This window comes from Toxorhynchites rutilus, chromosome 2, assembly GCF_029784135.1.
Source record: "Toxorhynchites rutilus septentrionalis strain SRP chromosome 2, ASM2978413v1, whole genome shotgun sequence".
Lineage (NCBI taxonomy): Eukaryota > Metazoa > Arthropoda > Insecta > Diptera > Culicidae > Toxorhynchites > Toxorhynchites rutilus.
Genome location: NC_073745.1, coordinates 339,309,206 through 339,334,928, shown reverse-complemented (window position 1 = coordinate 339,334,928; position 25,723 = coordinate 339,309,206). Strand labels below are relative to the sequence as shown.

At 40.3% G+C, this 25,723-nt stretch overlaps 1 protein-coding gene across 1 annotated transcript in view; it reads left to right on the top strand.

Annotated features, from left to right (window-relative positions):
* The window catches only part of LOC129768425 (sodium-coupled monocarboxylate transporter 1), a 199,954-nt gene extending 174,836 nt beyond the window's left edge, over positions 1–25,118 (top strand). Inside the window, exons 11-12 of the mRNA XM_055770077.1 lie at positions 5,807–6,090; positions 23,954–25,118. Coding sequence (XP_055626052.1) covers positions 5,807–6,090; positions 23,954–24,500 — 831 coding nt within the window. The 3' untranslated portion in view covers positions 24,501–25,118. The remainder of the gene's footprint in view (positions 1–5,806; positions 6,091–23,953) is intronic.
* Positions 25,119–25,723: the final 605 nt, after the last annotated feature.

Here is a 25,723-nt window from a genome sequence, read left to right as displayed (position 1 = left end):
TTCGTACTGTTGATTAAAACTTGATTCATTTAGAATCCGGATTCACAAAACCAGCTGTATTTCGGGATTGATTGAAGGTACAAAACTTGTTTTTGTATCACAATACAGATATTCCATTGTTCTATCAGAAAAAAATATTGAAAATTTTTTTCCTTTACACTTTGGAAATGTGTACGTTATAACGAGGGTACGTTATATTGAAGTTTCCCTGTATAATGATATTTAATTTAAAAATCAAAAACACATTTTAGAATAAAAAAAGACTCGGCACCACCAGTGTTGTGTTTAGAAATGAAATATTACGTATGGTGGTTTGAATTACCATTAAATTTTTTTACTAGCTAACCCGGCAAACTTCGTCCCGTCCAGAATGAATTCTCGTTCAAGATTCTCCAAACACTTGGAAATAGCATGTATTTACGTAACATAGAACACATGTTTGATATAAAAGTAAAATGAAATGAAGACAGCTCAAATCGGACGGTTATTTTCTCGAGTTTTGCGCTTACCAAAACATTTGTTTTCACTTAGCATCCATTTCCACTTTCGAACAAAGATCAATTTAGTTAGCACAAACATGTCAAGATGTTATTTTAGAATATTTGGGAATTCAATTTTCCGAATTTTCCTATTTTTCCTCAAAGTTCCCTCAAAGAAAATTTTCAATTCTCTTGTTTAGTTGTTAATACGGCTGGTTGAAGTATGTGTAATATTTTTTTTAAACCTCTCTAAAATCCTCACATTCCAATTTTGGTTCTATTTGCTCTATTAATTTTCGAGTTATGTAGAAATTCTTGTTTTGTCCCTCTCAGAGGAGGGAGGTATGTCAAACCATTAAACATACATTTCTCGTACCCAAAAACCCTCACATGCCAAGTTTGGGTCCGTTTGCTTGATTAGTTCTCTGTGTCAGAACTAGTCGCAACAAATCCAGAGCAACTTTTCCAGAAACTACATATTGTTTTTCCAAATCTATTTGTTGTCGACAACTACTGATACTAACTGCGAAGCCGTTCTTACTGTTATCGGAAATGTAAATGTTAATACTACAGACGAAAGAACCTGTTGATGTTTTAATTTACAAAATCTGCTAGGTTCCTTTTGATCGATAATATCTTCAAACTGGACAGATTATTCCATTGGAAATGTGCATGGTTATGCTTTTGGGGCAAACAAACAACAAACATGCGTTTTCTCAACATTAATGTCCTATGTGAACATGGGCAGCACAGAGAGTAGTACCAATTTAAAAAAAAGTTCCGCGGAGAGATTTCAAATTACAGGTTCCTGGTATATATTTAACAGAGTGTACATCCCGTCTAACTAGTGACTGGTGCCATGTTTAATTCCGATATTTGAAAAAGGATTCCAACTAACAGTCAACTCTTCGATTGACAGGACCGATGACCTGTTGGTTCTCTCGCATCGTGAAGTGAATCAAGGTCTATCGGATTTGGACCGGGGTAAGTCAGCAGGACCAGATAGACTCCCCGCAAAACTTCTGAAAGAAATCAAGGATGAACTTATCGAACCCCTGACTACTCTATTCAATTACTCGCTTACGTCCGGCTACTTCTCGCCACTGTGGAAAATCTCGCACATTACTCCAATCCATAAGAAGGGCTCACGTTCAGATGTCGAAAACTACCGGGGTGTTGCAATCCAGTCTGCGATGCCAAAGTTATTTGAACGACTTGTTTACTCTCTCCTTTATGAACGTATTATCGACCGTGTGTCAGCAGCACAGCATGGTTTCGTAAAAGGAAAGTCAGTTGTGACGAACCTATGCGAATTTTGCTCTACCGTCACGGATTATATATCTAAAGGGCATCAGGTGGACTGTATGTACACAGATATGAGCAAGGCATTCGATGTAGTAGGAATAAGCAGCATAATGCGCGCGGTGGCTGATTTCGACATTCACGGAAAAATGTTCGAATGGATTGGGACGTATCTGGAGAGCAGAACACAATATGTGAAGGTGCACAACAACGCATCCAGGTCTTTCGGTGTTAGTTCAGCCAACGCAATAGTGCTCATATACGCAGACGATGTGAAGATTTTCTTGCCCGCGAAAAACATCGATGATTGCCATCTTCTTCAGCAAGATTTAGTCAATTTTCGAAGATTCGTCGAGAGCAACGGACTGAGTGTAAACCCCAGCAAGTGCTCCGTTATTACTTACACCAGGAGAGCTCAGCCGATAACTTTCGACTATAGGCTAGGAGGTACAGATCTACAACGAGTAGAGTATGTCCGAGACTTAGGCGTGACGATGGATCAATCCCTCACGTTTAACCTCCACCTAGAACGAATTGTCAAGGAAGCGCTGCAACTATTTGCTCTCACTCGTCGTTTTGGGCAAGAATTCACTGACCCGCATGTAATTCTGAGGATCTACACCAGCCTTGTACGGTCTAAACTCGACTTTGCGAGTGTAGTGTGGCGACCGCAATACGATCTGCATATCCAAAGATTAGAAAATGTCCAGAAAAAGTTCCTGAAGTTTGCGCTGAGGAATATAGGATGGAGAGGAGAACACCTGCCAGTATACGAAGATCTCTGCTGGTTAGTAGACATGGATACTATCAAAAGTAGACTCAGAATCGTGGATATGACTTTCTTCTGTAAACTATTGAGCGGACGGATAAGAAGTACGTGTCTCTACGAACGGATAAATATTAACACCAGCCCCGTTTCTCTTCGTCGCCGGAGGGTTTTTGATCCACCTCTGAGGTCCAGAAATTACACCCAGCACGAACCTACAACTCGATTCATGCGTGAGTTTAACATGCTGCAAGAAGTGATTTCCATAAATATGACAACAGAAGAAATTCGAAGAAGACTACGATTATTTTTAAGAGGTCAACTAAATGTATAAGTGATGATGTGTTTTATTTCTGTTTTCATGTTTAGTCTTTATGATGAGTTAAAACTCATCATTAAACATCATTTTCCATGTTTAGTTTTTAAGAAAGATAACGGGCTTGCAGCCTATAATCTAATAAACATTACATAATAACAGCATAACAAGCTTCACACAACAGCATAGATTTTAGGAGCGTCGAATATATCGATTATTGTGCCTGAAGAGTACGATTTACGACGAGCAATAGTTTTGTATCCTTCAAAAGAAACATATCAAATGCTTGCCGGAGCTTGCGGGAAATAAGCTTTTGATAAATTACAGTGCTTTAGGTGGTTCGCATGATTTTGAAGTGAACCGTTTTTTTGCATTTTGGGATGAATCGGGTACTCGCGAAGCAATCTTCAAAAGTTTTAAGGTCATGAAAATATGAAAAAGTGGACTCCATATACTTTTAAAAATAACTATAAAATAGAAAAAGTGAAAAATTCAACTTTCATCGATCTGCAACTAGCGATGAGAAGTGAATTTATTTCGAGAATCCTTTGTATCAGAGTTCATGGGTAAGTACAGAAAAACCATCAACATCGACCGCACCGGCAATTCCTATGGATGAACCCTCTGTTTGGTGGTTGATTTGATTTCTATATCAATTTGAGACGAGAGGTGCGTAAAAACTAGAACATCAAAAGAGCAACACAAAATGATACTGTCACTTTGAACACATTTAAGTACAACAACAACACTTGTTGAGCAGCGCATCTCACGAAACCACACGAAAAGGACTTTAAAATTAACTCTAAAATTTAAAAACAATTTATGTAGACAAAAAACTGTGGATGGGTTATACCTATGATATAACCGCAAGGTTGACGTAGGACTGCCGTTGGCTTAGTAATCAATTGTATTTCTTCAATTAGCAATAATCCTACCTCTGATGTTCCTCATTGGGTACGATATCGCCGCTGTGCAGAGCTCTCTTTTGTGTATTGATTAAATTATTGATTAAAATAGTGAATGAATGAAACTATTTACGGATTCAATTGCAAACAAATCTCAATTTAAGTCAATTCATGCATTATGGTAGTAGTTATCGCAGCAAATAGTTATCAACCTTTGAATAATCGAGCCAAAGCGTTGCATTTGTACCCGCTTTTGTGGACCCTGATAGCAAAACGAATTCTGGAGTGTAAAAATTTTTGGCCGATTCTTCCAACTTTTTGGTTTCGGCATCTGTATTGGGAAAACACACTCCGGTTTGCAAAAATGCAAGCGAGTGCAAAAGTACTCGTAGTTTGCATCTTTCCCCATGCTTTTAAGTCTGTGTTAGAGAAACATTCCGATTTCCAGAAACGCAAGCGAGTACAAAAGTATCCGCAGCCTGCATCAATTTTGCAATGTCGATTTCCTCAGGCTCCATGGTTTTGAAATCTGTGTTAGGGAAACATTCCAATTTCCAGAAACACAAGCGAGTACAAAAGTACCCGCAGCTTGCATCTAATTTGCTATGCCTATTCCCACAGGCCACATGGTTTGGAAGTCTGTGTTAGGGAAACATCCATCCATTCCAGCGATGGTACCTCAATCGTTGCGCAATCGTAACTGAGAAGATTTCCGAGCGGCGCTCGCTTATATACCGATTGGTGTGATTTCAATAGCCTATTTTCAGAGCAATTTTAGGGCTATTGAAACAAGTTTTTGGATCAAAAAGTAACAAGCATATAACGCGTAGACATTTTATTTTTTGAATCAAGTGTTTACCATATTATTTCGTTCAGTTGTTTGGGAACTATTAACGCTCAAAATCTCGTTCTCCGGCGTAACACTTTCGTTTTCGAAACTTTGAACTTACACCCCAGTATAGAAATGAAAGACGTAGTCCTACGTCAAAATCCCAAGATGAAGTTATGTTAAATCTGTTGAACTATTAAATACACGTATTATGAAATCGAAATTCAGTCAAAACCTCCTCGGAGCGTCACGATCCCATGATCGAATGAACTCTGTCCTTGCTGTTTTGCCCACACTGCGTAACACAAAGCAAAAATCACTTTCCCAATCGCAGTCTCGCGCCAGGACGTAACACGCACCGTCTCTTCCGTAGGATATCGTTGTATTCGGCGGGTGGCGTCGGGAAAGGTGTACACTGACTGTGAGATTTCGGGATGTGCGCTTTGTCGCTGCGAGATGAAATGAAATCCACCTCAGGAGGGGCGAGCGAATCCAAGCGAAAGCGCGCGCATTGGATAAATTGAGTGATAAATGGATTTCCGAAATTCTTTTCCCCCCGTTTTTTTGTTATCTCTCACAGTTGCGTGCGAATCGCTATTATCGGGGGAAACGTCGCCGTTTGTTGGGTTGGTTGTTTTTTGTTTAGTATGGCCGTTGAAGGCTGGGAATGGGACTGAGGCTGAGACTGATGCTGCCAAGGTGTTGTCTCGTGCGGTGGAAGGCTTGCCCGATTCTCGGCGCTGGATCATCTCTGCAAAACCACCCCCGCCGTGATGCTGTCTGCGTGGAAAATTGCGTGTGACTTGTGTTATGGATTTTCTCTTTCTCTGAAAAACGGACTAGAGAACGAGTGCTTATTTATTGGCGTAGAAGTAAAGCGTAAAATCTATTGTGCGTTGATTGACGATGAACGTAACTGAATTTGTTCGGGGAAATTGAGTATTTGGGTTTAGATAAGCACGAATGAATGATAACAATATTGTTTCATGCTTCGGCAGTGGCAGTGGAGGAAACGGGGTTATAACAATGTAGTAAGAATGCCATTACACATTTATCGTCCTGTTCGAAGAAGGACCGAACATTTCGCATTCAATTTGCCATCGTCACTCGAAGGGCGTCAATGTAATTTATTCTCCTGAAATTGGCTTTTTCCAGAGACACCTCTACCTCAACCAAACTAATTCTTTCACTTCTCTCCACTTTTCACAGGGTGCCCTGTACGGAGGAATCCTCTCGATGGCATTTGTCATCTACATCGGAATAATGGCACAAATCAACGGAGTACCGGTGACACCGCTGCCATCCTCACTCGATACATGCAACTGCACTCAGTCCTCGTCAGTGCCGTCAATTTTGGACCACTCCCGTGAGCTGCCTTTCGACAATCCAGTGAGCGTTGCGCTGGTAGATTTGGGTCCAAACGGAGGCCTGTCAACCGCTGCTGGAGGTTATCGAGTGTTTCCTGCTGCCAATTCGATGGAAATTATGACCCGGTAGGTGAAATGTTTCTCTAGTATTGCACACTAGACGATGCAAAAGAGAAAGCTCTGTGGGCATGTCCTTGTGTGATTAATAGCTGGCGGAAGTTATTGGCTTTTCCTGAATTTGTGAAAATGGGTGATGATGGCACTGTCGGCCGCTAGGATTGTCGTAATTCTCCTTCGGTTTTGAACCAAACTGCCGAACTAATCACCTAACGGGAACGTAATTTATTGAGATATTTTCCAGGGATTTATTTGCACACTAGTTACATGTCAGGAAAGTAAGATTTAACATCACTTTCTGCGAATGAATGAATATTATTGCAGGATCTGAACGACAACCCAATTACCCAACTGGCTTTTGTTCGCGCGTTCAAATAGGTGACCTTGCTTTTGCTCCATAAACCTCATGGTCAGCTCATGCTCCGGTGCACTTGAGTGCGCCATTCACAGCTCTCCACCTACGCGCTTCAGTCGGTGGTGTTGTCTACATCCTCATACAGGAACAGAAAGCTAGACCGTCTCGTAATACCCATTGTATGCAGCGAAGGAGAGTAAAACGATTTGCTCTGTTCGCCTCGAAGCACTTCGCAGCCCGTTACTTGTGTAGCAGGAAGTGCAACAAGAAAAGGAAATTTTAAAAACCACCGAGTAACACAATAAAGCGCTTTATGTGGCGCAAAAGAAAAGAAATCTGAAGCTGAAAAAGTGAAAATGCATTCTCTCTGAAATGCTCCACCGAAAGCATTTCCCGGAAGGCCACGTGAGTTACTACAGTCTGCCACAATACAATCCCTCTTTCTCTCCGTCCGACAAACTCGAAATTCCCCGAGGGGGAGAAGCGTTGGTGGCTCTGAGCAATCATTATGTTCGAGGGAAAATCCCACAAGTCTAGCGCCGACGATAGGATCAACCCTAGATTTTCCCTCACTGACTTGCCGCTTATCGAATGAGAATCGGATTTAGCACAGAAGTGTGCGATGAAAGGGATGCAAAACATTCACACACAAAAAACCTGCGGTATGCACTTTTCAACATCCTCAATCCAACCACAATAAAGGGCAGGCGGGGAAGTGTAATGGGAAGAGAGCGACAAGTACCGGAAAAGACTTCTCCGGATAAAACGCTCCTAACGAGACTGATCGGAGAATGATGAATTGTTTGTCGGAAGCGACGGCGAATAAAGACTTTTTAACAATATTCAAACAATGTTTCTTGAGTATTTCTCGCTGACAGAACCTTGGCTTGGCTTCCACCTCTCTTTGATCCTCCAGGGTCCCCTTGGCACCCCTTGAAGGTGTGGAAGGAAGAAGAGAAAGAAAAAAAATCCGCAACGCTTTCTTCGAGCTCATTGAAAGCAGGTCGAGGGGCGCGACCGGCTGGGGAAAAGTGAAGTGAGAGAGGGGCCTGCGGTTTAAGTAAATCTTGACTTGTTTTAACCGCACCACTCGACACCCTTTTTGTGTTGCAGCGCGCAGAGGTCGTCCCTCGAGTGAGTGAGAGCATAATGTAAGGAAAATGTGAATCTGCTTCTGGCGCGGGAAGCAAAAATTACCGTCTCAGGTTCTTTTGGGGCAGGTTTGCCTTTCTCGTGTGGTTTGTGCCGTGGAGCGCGACGGCTTGATTTACTGCTAGTTGCGAAGAATAATAGCAGCTCCAATTTGCATTAATTTTAATTAAGTGACAGTTTCCGAATTAACTCTCGGGCTGAGAGTGGTTTATTTTTTTAATTTTAAGTCTCGCTCGATATTGTCAGGCTGATTTTAATCGATGCACTTTTCTTGTTCCAAGTAATTGGAACGGATGACCTCAAATTAGTTGTTCGACATGAAATATGAATATTACTAAGTCATAATGTAACGATACATCACAATGTGAAGAAAAAAGATATTTTCACTATAATATAAACTGATAATCTTCTATATATATATATAAATCTCGTGTCACGGTGTTTGTTACCGAACTCCTCCGAAACGGCTCGACCGATTTTGATGAAATTATGCACAAAAAACTTGGTAAGCATGATAATAGGTTGTAAACTATATACGATACCGCTAGGATACCGATTACTAAATATTTAATACCGATTAGAATGCCTCTATGCAGAAATTTTTTTAAATTTTTTCTTAAATTTTGCTTCAAACAATACATATAACCAGAAATTTAAACCCCATACCCTATTTTCAATCGCGATTTTAGTAGTTTTGTATAAACACTATGCAAAAAATTTAACCGTTGGTCGTTTTTCAAACAGAACGAATTTATTTATGTTGTTAAATAACAGATGGCGCTAGATCGAACTTTCATCCACACATTCGCAAGTAACTTCACTTCGTCTAAAGCCAGGCATATCGCTCGCGAGCTGGAAGTATTTTTGAATGAGCACAACGAATTATTGAAATACCTCAAATCACACTTGCTCGGTTTACGAAATGGCAATCACGTTATTGTCACCAATTCTGATAAAACATCTGCTGGAGAGCACGTGTCTAAATTCAGTGCGCAAGTGTTACTAAAATCATAGAAGGTGTCTGCACGATGACGCGAGAAATTGTGATTCGAAGAAAAAACAATAATCTTGAATCCATCGTTAACGCACATCTTTCATACGACTTTCTCCATGTTCTTCTTCAATAGCACTAACGTTCTCGACGCTCGCCTTCTCATCGTAGTATTACTTGCTTGAGCTTGAGCTTGAGCTTGGGTAGACTGTACAATTCGTAGTTGCTCTCCGTGATTGACCTGAACCAACCAAATTGCAAAAGAACACACAGAATGACGCTTGGGACTAGCAAATCATTCTCTTTGAGCAATTTTCGGTGATTCGAGCTTTAAATGGTCAATAACGACGCCGGCCACGTCCTTACAGTCACCAGGGGAAGGGAAGGAATGTTAGTATGATAATCGCCGCCCAAAGGCCAGAAGGGTCGCCTCTATAGCGTGGTTCCCTAGCGATTACCATGGGAGGGATAGTTGTTAGTGGGAAAGGTTAAGAATCAGGATTCACTGCGGTAAGTGATGTGATTATGTTAACGCGGACATGAAATGATTCGACGAAACATGGAACAAATCGAATGTTTCGAGTAACACCGGCTGAGGTTATCAACGAGCTACCTTAGAAGGTAACGAAAGAAGTCTACAAGAACTCGACTACTTATTATATGATTTTCGCGCCTAGTATTCTCTTGTATTCTTAAATCGCGATGTCGAAGATTATTCAAATTAGGCTTCCTGAGAACGTAACCGAAAAAAAATCTCAATTCCTTGGTTCAATCGACAAAGTATTATGAGATCGCGTAGTATTCCTCTATTGCATTCTTTAAGGGTTATGAATGGGCTACCTGAGAGGGTAGAATTCCTCTACAATGACTTGAATCGGCGACTTATTATATGACTTCTCGCGCATAGTACTCTCTTGTATTCTCAGAGGTCATTATTAGGCTACCTAAGAATGTAACCGAAAGAACTTCTCTATGATGAATCGAATCGGTTATATAATCTATGTTTTCCACGGTAAATACTCTAAATATCACCTAACGACGGAGGTTATTTATGATAAACCTGAGAAGGTCACCGGGAATCATCTCTGTAGTAGGATAAACCTACATTGAATTCAGTGGCCTATCGCGTCGCATACATTCCTATTTTCAGAATATTCTGTCACACGATGACAGATCTTATTCATGGAGAATCTGAGAAGGTTACCGAGAAATAACTCTACAATAAAATGGACCTACAATAAGTTTGTACGCTACAGACGCGAATTTTGGCTGATGTCACAAACGTCAGTTTGTTCTGAAAATGTATCGCGGCTGATTCCTATGCAACTGAAGCACACTACGAGTATACATTTGTTCCACCACCACCCACACTTCACATAAAACAAACCATTCCAACAGAACACAACACTACAATAACCAATCAGTTAGTATGGCCATATATATTCAAACATTTTCACACCAGTAATCAATGACCCAAAAAAATATTGCTCATTAATCCGAATGATCATGGACTTTATTTTTTTCTCACAGAGCTATATCGTACTGCTGACTCCTATGAATTTGGTAAATCATCTAAATCTTACATTGGATCTCATAAATTTGAAGATATGTGAAAAACGATTGTAAAGCGCAATGCTCTCAATATATCGCCAAATTTAGACATATGAAAAACAAAATTTAAAAAATATTAGAGCAGTAATGGTTCTCTAAATTTAAAATAAATTAAAAATGCCTAAAAGTAAAAGAAAACAATTTTTTTTCGCGCAATCCTCCTAAAAATTCAAGAAAAAATTACGCTACATGTGGAAAAAAAACAACACATACGAACGCTTTTGCGAAAAACACTCTAAAAATTCTGGAAAAAATCACATATACCTAAAATAGACGTAGGAAAATATTTGAATACAAACTAGAGTTGTACTGAATCTCGAAATAAAAAAATAAAAAATATAATTCAAAATAAATTGTGCAGAAAAAAACGAAAAGGTGCATTTTTAACCATAGATCCTATGGTGTACCATATGAGGACTCAAATATATGGTACTACTGCTAAAATGTTTTATTTAGTACCCTATACAATATTTTCCGTACAGCTGGTGATTTGGATTGGGGGACTTTTCACTCCCTTGTCCAGCAAGACTCTTTGGAAATATAAAAAAAATATTTTTTTGTACCGCGCAACACTGAAAATAATCTATAAAAAAAATAACACATGTCTAAAAAAGCCGTAGAAACACATTTAAATATGAACAAGAGTAGTACTGAATCTCTAAATAAAAAAAAAAATTCAAAATTTCAAAAAAAATTTTAATACTAAAATTTTGATGAAATTTTTTTTTTGATAATTTTTCTTGATACACCGTAGGCTCATTTGAGCGGCGCTTTTTTGAGCCGATACTCTTTTTTGAGCCGAGACGCATCCGAGAAGTGGATTTTTTGTGCCGAGACTCTTCCGAAAAGCGGCTCTTTTTTGAGCCCATACTCTTCTGAAAAACGGCAGAAGAAGAGCAGTGATGCTCCACTTCGTTCTGGAATACGCTTCTATTGCGTTGCCCAAAAAGTTCATGCCGTCACTAATGATAAGGGCTCGACAATTTCGAAACTAAAATATGAAAATGATTTTTTATTCATATTTTTTTTTCTCTTCAGCCAATTTCAATTTCGATTGTCTGTATTCACTACGCATACTGAAACATGGATGCTTCTATTTCGTTTTCGTTTTGCTGTCGTTTCCTTTGAAACAGACCCTTTACACGACGATTGAGAACTTTAAAATTTGAGTTTTTAAACGAAAGATCACCGAAAATCGGGGGTTTCAAAAAAAATTGTTAGTGCCAAATGTCTTAAAATATCATTACTCGTCGAGATTTACTGTTACCTCGGAAAAATATTTTCGTTAAAAATATTTTTTTTTGGAAAAACTAGTCGATTTTTAACAATTTTTTTATTTGAGAAAACTGGTAATATCGGTTTGTCATGCAATTTTAAGACATTTGGCACAAAAAAATAAAATAGGGAAACTCCGATTTCCGGTGATTTTTTGGTTTTCAAAAAACTCAAATTTTAACGTCTGCAACACTAATAAATGATGTTCGAATGAGCTAATATTTTGCATAGAGTATATTATTGTGCAAATCAACATTTCGTAACAAGTTCCGAATGAAAAATCGTGATAATTATTTTTATTGACACTTAAAATCATATTTTTTTTCTATATGACACTAGCTCTAGACGTTCCATGCAATTTTGAGACATTTAGCATCAACTTTTTTTTTCGAAAACCCCGATTTCACCCGAACCCCCCTTGAGTGATTTTCGATTTTCAAAAAACTCAAACATTGATCAAACACTCTCCCTCAAATCCGATTGAGCTGATATTTGGTGGTAAACATTTAGTATAGGGTAACTTTTTGAAATTTTATGGTCGATTTTTTCCGATACATTCATTGGCACCCTACTGCATATTCTATCATATAGTCATTTTCATTACTTGTAGTGAATACGATTCGAGCTCCAATGAAATTTTCATTCGAAATAAGACATTTTCATTCGATATAGAAACCTTTCATTTTTATTTGACGATGTGATAATTTCGCTTCAGTATGATGAATGAAGGAAATGAACGTGAAATGAAACGAGACTGCACGAAGCTGAAGTGATATTCTCTTGATTGAGCGTGAAGAGAGAATAGCACTATTGTGAAATTGTAAGGCCCTGCATATAATATAGGATTCAATAAAATCAGAACGAGGTTTTTTCCCGGAATTTCTGTAATAGTATGGAATTATTTCGAATAGCTAGAGAAAAACAAATGTAATCAAGTAAATGAAATGAGGGGTCTCCGTAGCCACATTGGTTGCGCGTTCGCTTAATAAGCGATCGATCGTGAGTTCAAAACTCAGGGCCCTCATTGACCATCTTTGTGTTGTTAAAGAATAGCTACGTCCACGCAACAATCATCAGCGATGGAGATCGATCCACGGTCGAAATAAGATCGATTCATCCATACAACTGCTCTGCTCTGCAAGAAACATCGGGCTGCTGTTCTATAAATAACTCAACAATGATCGATCAACTGTCTCCGCTGTCCGGTGGTCCAACTGGATAATGGAAGAACAGAAAGAATACTCTTACGCCTAAATGGCTACTGTGTGAATGTACCTTATGTAATGATATAGAAGAAATACTGGCGAATGGCAAATGTGCTAATTATAGATATGATAACCATGTGACATGTACACGATTAAAATTCGGCTCTGTTACAGCTAAACTGCTAATGAGCCTTAAATAAATAAATGGGATAAAAAAAAGTAAATGAAACAGTTTCCATTTGATACTTCAATTTTTAAATTCTACACCGTCGGTTGCATGACTCAAATACAAAAGTTGCACATTGTAATGCGTCTGATTACACACCGAGTAGTCCCCAAGGTAAACCCTAGGCCACAGCGCGCGTAGCTTCTCTCGGTTTTGTGGCGTTCCAGTTCGAGTTAATTGAGAGTAAGCACGAAACGGAAGTTGCTTACAGCTGCAAGCAAGCACCTAGTTGCTTCCATCTCGTCTATACCCAAGCGGTGGCGTAACACAATTTCTCGGTACACTATTTTTACCAGAGGAGGTTGGTCATTGATTTCCGTACCTTTTGAACCCATCAGCTGGAGTGCCGCGACCTTGTCAATTACTGAAACATAAAATGCAATTTACCCTGGTCTGGCTTATTTCCAAGCGCGCCCGCGTGGGCGTCTCTCCACAAAACGCAGTCCCGCCGAATGGTGAAAAATTGTCGCTGACAACATTGTCGAGTCGCGAGTGCAAATCTTTTTATTTTTCATTGTTTTGGAAAGTTCGAACGTTCGCTGGATGATGCTCAAGAGGGGGCGCGAACTTTGTGTCACTTTCTTTCTCGATACAAATTCGCTGACTGCTTCTCACAACAAACAATTGCACCTCCGTAGCAAACGAGAAGAAACAAAACACAGAGAAAGTCGTAGCGACAAAGTTTGTGTTTGGGAGGGAAATGTAAAATAAAATCTGAACTTTATGGAGCATTTGCTGCACAAACGGAGAGAGAGTGCAATGAAAGTCAATTGACAGTGTGGGAGGGTGGGTGGCGCAGGTGCACCAAATGGCCACAACAAAGACGGGGCGTTGTAATTGGAAATTAGTCGCACAATCACTGCAGCGAAAATTGCTTCTGGTGTAGTTATAAAAATGAGACTGTTGGATCGTTGTCGGGATTGTTATTCTGCTATTTTGTGGCATTTTGAAGTGCTCTCCGTTCCGTGCCGTCAAAAAGGATTCGGAATTGTTTTTATTGATCGTAAAAATTGCTCGAGTTTTAAAAAGTTACCGATTTAGTCCGTCTTGTCAGAAACACTAACAACTCCCGATACGATTATGGAATCAACTGTGGCGGCTGCAGCGTTTTGATGGCCTCATTCTAGCACATCGTTCCGAGAACAAAAAAGAAACATATCAACATATCAACCGCCCTCGAAGTACAATGAAGTGGAAAATCCCCTTTCAGTGCTTTATCGTAATCGCAGTCGGGAGAAAAATAAAACTTCAAATTCATACCTCGCGGTAACAAGTATATGATTGGCGGATTATGCAAGGCTGCCGCGTCTGCCCAAAGAAATTTTCCGCGAAGCTTACCTCAACCTGCACGATTGGCGTTTTATAGGTCCTTTCATTCAGTAGGTCGGTGGCATTCATCGATAATGATGTCAATAAAACAGTTAACCTCTGCCGGTGGCGCCTAGCGATCACGGAATGACCCCCCCCCCCGGGGGAAAGGAGAGACAGGATATGCGTGCGCTCTGTGGAAAGCGCGGCGGCCGTAAACCTGTCGATGATTTTTAATGTTGGCTGAAATTACTGATGGGAGCAAATTTGATTATTCATTTTACAACCGTAATAAAAATGTACGCCGCTGCACGAATCTCCACGGACGGAACTCGATTTCGCACAAACATTTCGTCCGTTCGATGGTGTGGGAGAAGTTTGTGAACTGTGAATTTGTTTTTTTGTTGTTGGCATTCTGTGGGCCGCTTGAAGATAGCCAGTGTGGATTATGAATTCGGCACAAATTTATAACACTTCCAAAGCTGTTTTTCGATATTCATAGTCATGCATTTGCAAATTCAATGCTCATCAGATGAGCAGGACAAAAAAAAACCCGGCAGAAAATACCTGTACAATCGATTTGTGTGCGTAAATATGGATAGCATTTTCTATCAGCGTGGGATTGCTTTTGCAAAAACGCTGCGTGGCAATGTTGAATCAAGCCATCCGCGGAAAATGTGCAGTCGCTGCGCAAACTTTAACTGTTTACTGCTGTGATTCGTGCTGACCAGTAAAATGTGAATATTACCAATCAAAGCATTCAAATGAAAAAGATGTTTGTAATTGGGCTTGGTTAGCAACATAATTAGAGCATACGAAACAGCAGTGTAATTTGCTGAATACATCGACATTTTGCTGAGATTTTTGTGCAGTTGTTTATTTTGCAACATTGCAATGAAAAGATTGAAGTGGGTTTCTGGGTTTTTAATTAATTGTTGATTTTTTTTTCTGTACCATCGTGAATTGATAATTTGAATATAATCATTTGGCATGATGCTTTTCAGTCCTTTAATTTTCATTCATTAACGAAAAATCGAACAGTAACTTTGATAATTTTTCATGTCTTTGGAAAGCAACCATATGATAATGTTTTCGCACCAAGTGATAGCTTAATTGATTAGCTGCCACTTACCATAAATTTTATTCAATTTTGTATAACTTAGCTAGTGCCCAAGCTGACCCGGCAAACTTCGTTTGGCCTAAAATTTGTTTTTTGTTATCAACACCTTTAAACATTCACGATTTCTTACTAAACGCAAGTTCATGAGTCCAATAGCAGAACTGTTCGTTGATTGATCTTCTAATCGACCCCATTGAATTTAACTTTTACTTTAAAATTCCTAGTACAGGTCGGACTCGATTATCCCGAGACTCTATTATCCGAAGACTCGATTATCCGGGATTCGATTATTCGGAATTTTAGACTCGATTATCCGGAGTATTTTATTTTTGATTTTCGGAAATTTTGAATAATTTGTATAATAATTCTATATTGAATAGCTAATATGGGTATCAAAAGAAAGGGCTTGACTAGTAGAATGTAGTTATTTGAGAAAAATGCAAATCCAAGATGGCGGCCACTACAAAATGGCGGATTACATATTTTCTTAGAACCCCATCAATATGGGTTTGACTCAGGGTTGCCACATATACAGAATATTCTGTATTTTACAGATTTTTAGCCAAATTTAAAACACAGAATCTATATATACAGAATTACAGATTTTCAGTAAAAATACATAATTTACAGATTTTTTTATAAATTCAATTTTAAGTATTGAATAAATTGCAGCGCATACATTTATTTATTTATTTATAATGATACTACATCCCATTGAGAGATTAGATCTTCTTCACAATTTTTCGCCAATAGTCCCGATCCATGGCTGCAGTTCTCCAACTCCCGGCTGCACCGATTCTTGCCAAGTCCTGCTCCACCTGGTCCAACCACCTCGCTCGCAGGGCTCCTCTCCTTCTTGTTCCTACCGGATTCGATGCGAACACCATCTTTGCAGGGCTGCTGTCCGGCAATCTTGCAACATGCCCTGCCCATCGCACTCGTCCAGCCTTGGCGACTTTCTGAATGCTGGGTTCGCCGTAGAGTTGCGCCAGTTCGTGGTTCATTCTCCTTCTCCATACTCCGCTTTCCTGTACACCACCGTATATTGTTCTGAGCACTCGGCGTTCGAAAACTCCAAGCGCTTGTGAGTCCTCTTCAAGCATCGTCCATGCTTCGTGCCCATAGAGAACAACCGGTCGAATTAGGGATTTGTACATGGTACACTTCGTACGGGGTCGGAGTTTGTTGGACCTCAAGGATTTGCGGAGCCCATAGTAGGCACGACTTCCATTGACAATGCGTCTTCGAATTTCACGGCTGTTGTTGTTGTCAGTTGTTATCAACGAGCCAAGGTAGACAAATTCCTCTACCACCTCGAGCTCGTCGCCGTCGATCACAACACTACTACCTAGAAGAACTCTGTTGCGATCAGTCCCTCCAGCTAGCATGTATTTAGTCTTAGACGCATTGATCCCAAGCCCAATCAGCCCTGCTTCGTGTTTCAGTCGGGTATACAAGTCGGCTACCGTCGCATGTGTTATATCGTCGGCGAAGCAGATAAACTGACTAGACTTGTTGAAAATCGTGCCCCGCATGTTGAAGCCCGCTCTCCGCATAACACCTTCCAGCGCCACGTTGAAGAGCAGACAGGAAATTCCATCGCCTTGTCGAAGTCCCCTGTGAGTCTCAAATGATTCCGACAGCTCACCTGAGATCCGCACACTGCACCGCACACCGTTCATCGTTGCCTGAATCAGTCTTGTCAGCTTTCGGGGAAAGCCGTGTTCGTCCATGATCCTCCATAGCTGTCGTCGGTCGATTGTATCATATGCGGCCTCGAAGTCGACGAAGATGTGGTGTGTAGGGACCTGATACTCGCGGCACTTTTGGAAGATCTGCCGCAGTGTAAAAATCTGGTCCGTCGTCGAGCAACCGGGCATGAATCCGGCCTGATAACTTCCCACAAATCTACTTACTATTGGCGATAGGCGGCGGAAGAGGATCTGAGACAAAATTTTGTAGGTACCATTCAGGATTGTGATGGCACGATAGTTCCCACAATCCAACTTGTCGCCTTTTTTATAGATGGGGCAGATTACCCCGTCCTTCCACTCCTCCGGTAGCTGTTCTGTGTCCCAGATCCTGACTATCAACCGGTGCATACACTCTACAAGTTTTCTCGGACCTCCCTTGAAGAGCTCCGCTACGAGGCCATCCTTACCAGCTGCTTTGTGGTTCTTGAGCTGATTAATGGCCTCCTTAACTTCACCCATCGTCGGGGGTGGTACGTCGTCGTTGTTCATTGCACCGGTGTAGTCCTCCTCAACGCCGTCTAGGTCTCCTGTCTGCGCGCTGTTCAGGTGTTCATCGTAGTGCTGCCTCCACTTTTCGATCACCTCGCGTTCGTTCGTCAAGATGCCTCCTTCCTTGTTTCTGCACATTTCGGCCCGCGGCACAAACCCTTTGTGCGAGGCGTTTAGTTTCTTGAAGAACTTCCGCGATTCTCGAGAACGACAAAGCAGCTCCATCTCCTCACACTCTTTCTCTTCCAGGCGGCGCTTTTTTTTCCCGAAAGAGATGTTTCGTTTTCGTTTGCCTTCGTTTCAGTCTGTATCGTTCCACGTTTTGTCGAGTCGCTCGTTGCAGCATGGCTGCGCGTGCTGTATCCTTCTCGTTCAGGAGCGCTCGGCACTCGTCGTCAAACCATTCGTTCCGTTGTCCTCGTTGTTCATACCCGATGACGGTCTCTGCTGTGCTGCTAATTGCTGATTTTAAGGAGTTCCAGCATTCATCGAGGGGAACAGCATCCAGTTCGTCTACCCCCGGTAACGCAGCTTCAAGACGCTGCGAATATGTTGCAGCAACGTTCGGCTCCTGTAGTCGTCGTAGGTGGTACCGTGGTGAGCGCTGGTGTCTTATGTTATTGACGACTGACAGTTTAGAACGCAGTTTGACCATCACCAGGTAGTGGTCTGAATCGATGTTAGCGCCACGATAGGTTCTGACGTCGATGATATCCGAGAAGTGCCGACCGTCGATAAAAACGTGGTCAATTTGTGTTTCTGTTTGCTGTGGTGATCTCCAGGTGTAACGGTATTGGAGGCTGTGCTGGAAGAAGGTGCTACGTATGGCCATGTTCTTGGAGGCAGCGAAGTCGATAAGTCTTAGGCCGTTTTCGTTGGTTCGCTGATGGGCGCTGAACCTACCAATTACCGGTCTGAATTCCTCCTCCTGGCCGACCTGAGCGTTCAAATCACCGATGACGATTTTGATGTCGTGTTTTGGGCAGCGATCGTATTCACGCTCTAGCTGCGCGTAGAATTCTTCTTTATCGTCATCGGTGCTAGCTAAATGGGGGCTGTGGACGTTGATAATGCTGATATTGAAGAAGTGGCCCCTCATCCTCAATCTGCACATTCTTTCATTGATCGGCCACCAACCAATCACCCGTTTTTGCATCTCCCCCATCACGATGAAAGCTGTACCCAGCTCGTGTGTGTTGCAGCAGCTCTGATAGATGGTATATCCACCATGGAACGATCGCACCATCGAACCTTTCCAGCACACCTCCTGCAGCGCTACGATGTTGAAATTGCGGGCTCTCAATATTTCCGAAAGAATTCGGGTACTCGCAAGAAAATTGAGGGACTTGCAGTTCCATGTTCCGAGTTTCCAATCTCTAGTCCGTGTTCTTTGCGTAGGTCTAGTCCGATTGTCCTGTCTCGAATTTCTTTGTGAATTTTCCTGTGCGTTTTATTTTTACGGATGGCTTGCAGGGCCTGCACCAACCCCCTGTCTCGCCGGAGGACCGTCGTGCACAGCTCTTTTTAGAGTCCCCGCTGGCACGAAGACAGTGATCAGCCGCCCCTAACATGGGGATCAGACGCTGTTTTGAGCCGCACCTCCATGGTGAACAGACGCTCGGATAGGCCTCCTTCCCTGTCAGCATACGACCAAGATCCCACCGGGGTTGGTTACCCGATCCTCACTATGGTTACTCGTACCCCAGCCGGTACCACGGGGAGGTAGGGATAGGAGTTACTGGACAGGAAGCTAAGGACCACGAATGGGGTCTATTTTATGCCTGCAGGTACGCGAAGTACCGATGGTACGCTTAGTCCAGTCATTTACCAAGCGCATACATAGAAACCTTGGTTTATAAAAAAAAGCTGAACGCAACGGAACGAGATGGTTTTCATAGGAGGTAGTTATTAGGTGAAATCTTGAGCTATTTTAAGAGCTCAAACTATTCTTTTCGCCAATCGTATATTGACTCATTCAAACGATCCTATGGCTAAACCGATTATGCTGTTCCTAAACTTTGTTCTACCCTAATCAATGATGACAATTGCACTTTGCAATCAGAAAGTTCTCCATTTTGCGAACTTTATAATGAGACAAGAATGTTATTGTTGTTCATGTTGGGTAATTTATATTTGGAGAGCTACGTGCAACGATTCGCTAATGCTGACATTGATGTGAAAGATTTTGAAAACAATCTGGAGAAGTCTGAGGATGTTTCCGTTGGTATCGATACAGAAGCAGCTGAAAAAGGATTGGATGCAGCTAGAAAGTTGATCTTCAAATCGATTTGTCGTGCCTTCTATATTGAATTGGTGAAACATAACTGCGGCCTTGATAAACCCTCAAAATTTCGTCAAGCTACCAAACCTTAATGATTTAATGCGTCAATTTCCTCACGCTTTACACTGCCTTTACACTGCCAACAAAACAAAGGCAAGAAATCGGTTGACACCCAAAATTATAAAGCTTCAAGGAAGAAATTGATGAAAAATTTAAAGGCACAGTTCAACAAAACTTGTTGATAAATAAGAAATATAAGTTGAAAGTGAAAATAAACCTTTATTTTCATTTTTTCCCTTAACTTTTCGACACAGATTTTTTGGCTAAAAATACAGATATACAGTTTTTTTTAGAAAATTTTACAGAATTAAATGTGATAACCCTGGTTTGACTAGTAGAACACAGTTATAAATGAAAAATGCAAATCCAAGATGGCGGCCACTACAAAATGGCGGATTGCATATTTTCTCAGAACTCCATCAATATGGGTATCAAAAGGGCTTGGGCTAGTAGAACACAGTTATTTATGAAAAATGCAAATCCAAAATGGCCGCCACCGCAAGATGGAGCCATATACAGGGTAACTTCGATATAACGTACATTTTACTTTCAAAATTGTACGTTGTATCGAATTGTACGTTATGTCGAAGCATAATAAAGAACTCTGAAACGTAGCTTATATTACTTTATTGTGTTGCTGTTTGAGGAAGGTTCATGAATAAATTCAATTGGAAGACGAAGCCAACTTTTCTCATGATGTTTTCCTACGTTCTGTTGATTGAAGCTTGCTTCATTTAGAATCCGGAATCACAAAACAGTTGTATTTCGGGATTGGTTAAAGTTGCAACACAAGCTGTAGTATCAAAATACAGATAATTTATTGTTCTTTCAGGAAAAAATATGTAAAAAAATGTTTTTTTTGGACTTTGGTAATGTGTACGTTATATAGAGGTAAAATGTACGTTATATCGAGGGTACGTTATATCGAAGTTTCCCTGTATAGTTTTTTCACAAACCCATCAATATGGGTATCAAATGAAAGGGCTTGACTAGTAGAATACAGTTATTCATGAAAAAATTCAAATCTAAGATGGTGGCCACTACAAAATGGCGGATTACATATTTCCTTAGAACCCCATCAATATGGGTATCTAATGAAAGGGTTTGACTAGTAGAATACAGTTATTTATCAAAAATTCAAATCCAAAATGGCCGTATGTATTTTTATCACAACCCCATCAATATGGGTATCAAATGAAAGGGCTTGACTAGTAGAACACAGTTATTTATGAAAAATGCCCAAAATGCATCAAAAGAAAGTTCTCGACTAGTAGAACATAGCAGATAATGAAAAATCCAATTTCAATATGGCCACAGTCCTTAAACAACTAATTACTTTTTGAATGGTTTCATTCAGCTTGACCTGTTTCTGTGTATGTTTGAATGTTTGTTGGGTTGTCCCACATTAATAGAAAATTGATCCCGTTCCTGTTGAATGATTGATCTGAAATTTGGAACACACATTTATTTCTACTGTCATTATAAAACTGCGTATTCCATGATCTTGAAAACTTCATTTTGGTCGCCGCAAAAAATGGTTGAATGGCTTGATTTGGAGAATACACTACACTATGAACAATATAAATTCGAAAAGGTCTGTATGTATTTTTTTGCAATCCCCTCAATATTGGTTTCAAATGAAATGATTCGACTAATAGAATGCAGTACAAGTCGGACTCGATTATATACAGACTCGATTATATGGTCGGTGTTAAATCAAAGGGGACCAAGTCGCAAAATTTCGAGTTATTGATTACATTTGGTTAAGCATTATGTAAGCTACGTACCACATTTATCAGATTTGGAAAATCACGTATACAGCAGGAATGACGGATCCTACTTGTTATGGTTGATCAACGAAAATCCCTCTTAGTTTGCAGTCAGAGCTGACCATGTACCATTTACCATGGCGAAATGGCTCTATATCATGTGCAGACAGAGTGGACCATGTATCAATCATTTGTATATTGAATTTAAACAATATCCAAGCGCCGAATTCAAACCAACAAAACATTTTCTTGATGCTAAGAGGTACCTTGTTGAAATGTGCTTGAACCCGTTAATGTACACATTCTGAGTATATTAAAAAATAAACTTGGTCCCCCTGAGAAAAACGTTGGTTTTCAGTGTGAATGATCGCAAAATGTACTATTTCAGAGTGCGTTTTAGGCTGTGGCGATGACAATGAATTCAAATTTGACGATTCTATTGACGAATACTGTCTAAGATGATTGTAGATGGTAGATGGCAGAGACTATTATGCTGAACGCAAACAAATGTTTATGCAGTTCCAAACTCACAATCCTTCTCGCTCTAATTTTCATAGCAGAATGGCACACTTTGACTCACAACTGTTAATTGATTGAGAAATATTTCGAAATTGTTCTGTCACAGTGAACCAACTCTTAAAAAATGCTTCATTTGGTTCAGTCAGAATGGACCATGTACGTATAGGCAGCCAAAAAACTGCATTTTTTGGCATGATACTTCATGTTTTTTTACAACTATCATACGTCAAAGTATTGTCAGAGAGTAGCTAACATTTCTGAGAACAATATTGAACGAAAAAATCAAATGCTTTAAAAATTGCAGAGCATTAAACTTTATGTTCGTTTTTCTCGAAATCATAAAAATGCCACATGGTCCGGTCTGACTTAACACCGGCCATATGTGATTCGATTATATACAATTTTGGACTCGATTATATTCAGTTTGGAAATTTTTTTTTTTATTTGAAATATGACTTATTTCATGAAGAAATGTAACCTATCAACGTTAAGGTGAAGTTCAAGTAGCTATTACATGTACAGTGGGGTAAAAAACGTGATTTTTGAAGATTTTGCTTGAATTTTCCCCAGGAATTGTTTATATCGATATTGCAGCCAAATTAAGAAAGATAGAAGTTGTGCGTCAAAGAACAAATTGTGGAGCGGTTAAAGAACTCCATTTTAATTGATAGAAACAATCTAGTTTAATATAAATTTTCAGGATAAAATTAAAAATAACACATTAAAAACTTCCAAAGTGTTATTAAAATTAACTAATTTAGTTGTTCCACTACTATATCCTGTACTAAATTTTCTCATCTTTCAAATGAAAGCATCAGAATCGTCTTCCGTTGCGTACTTTGTAATGTAGAGCCAGTATGAAGCAACAGAGTCCGAAACAAAAAAAAAAGTTCTATAACTGTGTCATTGTTGTAATTCGAACATATGCGTAGGAGGATTTTTTTCATCAAATATGATCGTCTATCACCTCCTGAGAGAATCCGGATAAATTAATTTTTTTCACGTGAGAAAGTTGTTTTCTGACTGTAAGGAGGCGAATCAGAAATCAAATTCCTCTTTTATTTTCAAAAAACCAAAAATACATGCAAAAAAAACAAATAAAGAAAAAAAATTGTTTTGACTCGATTATCCGGAGGATTCGATTATTCGGAGTAAAAAAAAAATCAATACTCCGGATAATCGAGTCCGAGTCCGAGTCTTGTATTTGTATTTATGAATCACCTTATTTTGAATAATTCTATGAAATAATCGTTTGGCTTTTAATTTTTGGAATATAATTAGGTTGATGTTTTAATTTTTTTATTCGTTCGGAAAATTCATTTTCTGAGTAGAAGGATAACTTGCAGAATACCCAGAACTGAATGACCTATCCAAACCTCAAACTCTCGTCGAGTACATTCACTCCAATTGGCTGACCCAAAACAGGGAGGTGGCCTTTCGATAAATTCAAGGAAATTCTGACTGATTAACCCGCCTGCAGTTACCAAAAAGCAAACATCAAATTCATTTAATTTCCCATCAAAATCACGCTCAATTAAGCTCATTGTCTGGCAGATGATGCATGAAATCATCGAATCAAACGCTGACAGATCGACGAAGAAAGGTTTTCTCGTCCATACATTCCCAGTTCTGTTCTCGTGCTGTTCTGATTCGTCTTGATTCCCACCTTCTGCCGCCCATCCCCACACCCATTCACATCCTTCCTGTCAAGAATCTAAATTACAACTTTCACTCTTCTTGCAATTTCGCCACTGCAGCTCGACACAGGATGATTCCCCGCTGGCCGCCGTGTACCATATCAGCTACATGTGGTACTCGTTCCTCGGGACGTTCCTGACGATTCTGTTCGGTTTTATCATCTCCCTGATGACGGGAGGTCTCTGCCTGAAGAAGCAAATGAGCACCAATCTGCTGCCGACGACGCTACGGGGTCCCAAGCAGGATGAGAAATGCTTGAAGGCGCTGAGCTACAGAAAATCGGTCGAGGATACCCACCCGCCATCGGAGTCGCTGGAGAAGGGAAGAAAATCAATTACGAAAGATAGCACCATCCGAATCCAGATCGGGGCGCCGTTAACGATGATGATGAAAACCAGCGTTTCTTCGTCCGATGGAAAAAAGCAGCAGCAGCAGCGGGAGAAGGAGCTCGAGGCGAACGGAAGCATTCCTGATGAAGGTAACATATTTTCAATCGAAGGATATTGTAATCAACTTGGGGAAGATCTTGCCTCTGAGCTGCCGCCGCTATCGGTCCAGGTTTGTCCCGGCAAACTGGCGGTGAAGGTGGAACGTGAAAGGTTTTAATTATAAATTTTTCTGTCAAGCCTCAATCAGGCGGCGCAAATTTTGAGAACTATTTTCGACAATTTTTTAAACCACAACCAACCATGGTGTTATACACCTAAATATTATATATTTGAGTAGCGATGTAGCAATGTTTGAGTAGTTCAGTTGTTTGAAGTTTGAAACATTGTTTATATTTTCCTATAAAACATTCCTAAACATTCGCACCGTAGAGTTATGATCGAGCAGAGCATCAGAGAGGAGGTTGGCAATCAATATAGGTATGTGTCGTTTCATCAGTCATTAGTTTCCTTTTCTGAATGCACTCTACCTGAAATAATCCGTCAGCTCCATCTTATTCTCCCTTTTCCCAGTTCGAGCCTTACATTTGTACAAAGGCACGAGCAATCAAGCTATCGCAAGCAAGTGAGTACAGAATTTCCATTCCAGATGAATTTATCTTCGAAAGCAATATATAGAACGAAACATTGAAATTCTCCTCGCTCGATGGTAGAAGTGCATTCGATAATTATGAGTTGAATAGTTTTTAATTAGTAAGCTGAGGATAGGAAATTATATATTTTGATGACCGGATATTATCAGGGAAGTAATTTCAGCTTTTCGTATTTATTAGCATATACGGGATCAGCCCGTTATTAATTATTTTACAGAAAAGCACCAGTGAATAAATTTCATGAGAATGTAGAATCGAGTATTTGATGCGAAAGAAAATCCCCCGTTGATCTCGCGCGGTAACAAATCTTTGGATAACATATCGTTGAATTAATTTTCCGGATATTGCCGACGTATGCTTAGAATTTATTGTCACAATAAAAGTCTATTCGCGCTTCGTCAACGTTACGAGCGCTTATAAAACTTCCAATTAAAACTCCCAATCGCACTTGCTCCGGGATTCGGTTCGTTCCGCTATCGAAGACGCACTTAATTTAAACATGGAAATTGAACGTCATAAATAACAGCAATCATCGTCCTTAACGACAAAAGCCAGTCTCCATTTTTTTTTTTTCGTTGCTGCGTCCTGTGTCTCTCTATCGGTGGTGTGGATAGAAGCTCTCCTCTTCCTTTCTATCTTTCATTCACTCCATATTCGAATCGTGCCGTCGCCTGGTTCAGCAGTAATTCACCGAGCGAAACAATACTCTCGGTCGGCCTCCATTACCATTACATCATCCGGTTTCCCCGTGGGCCCCTAACCTTCTCTGGCCCCTAGCTTCTTCTCTCCG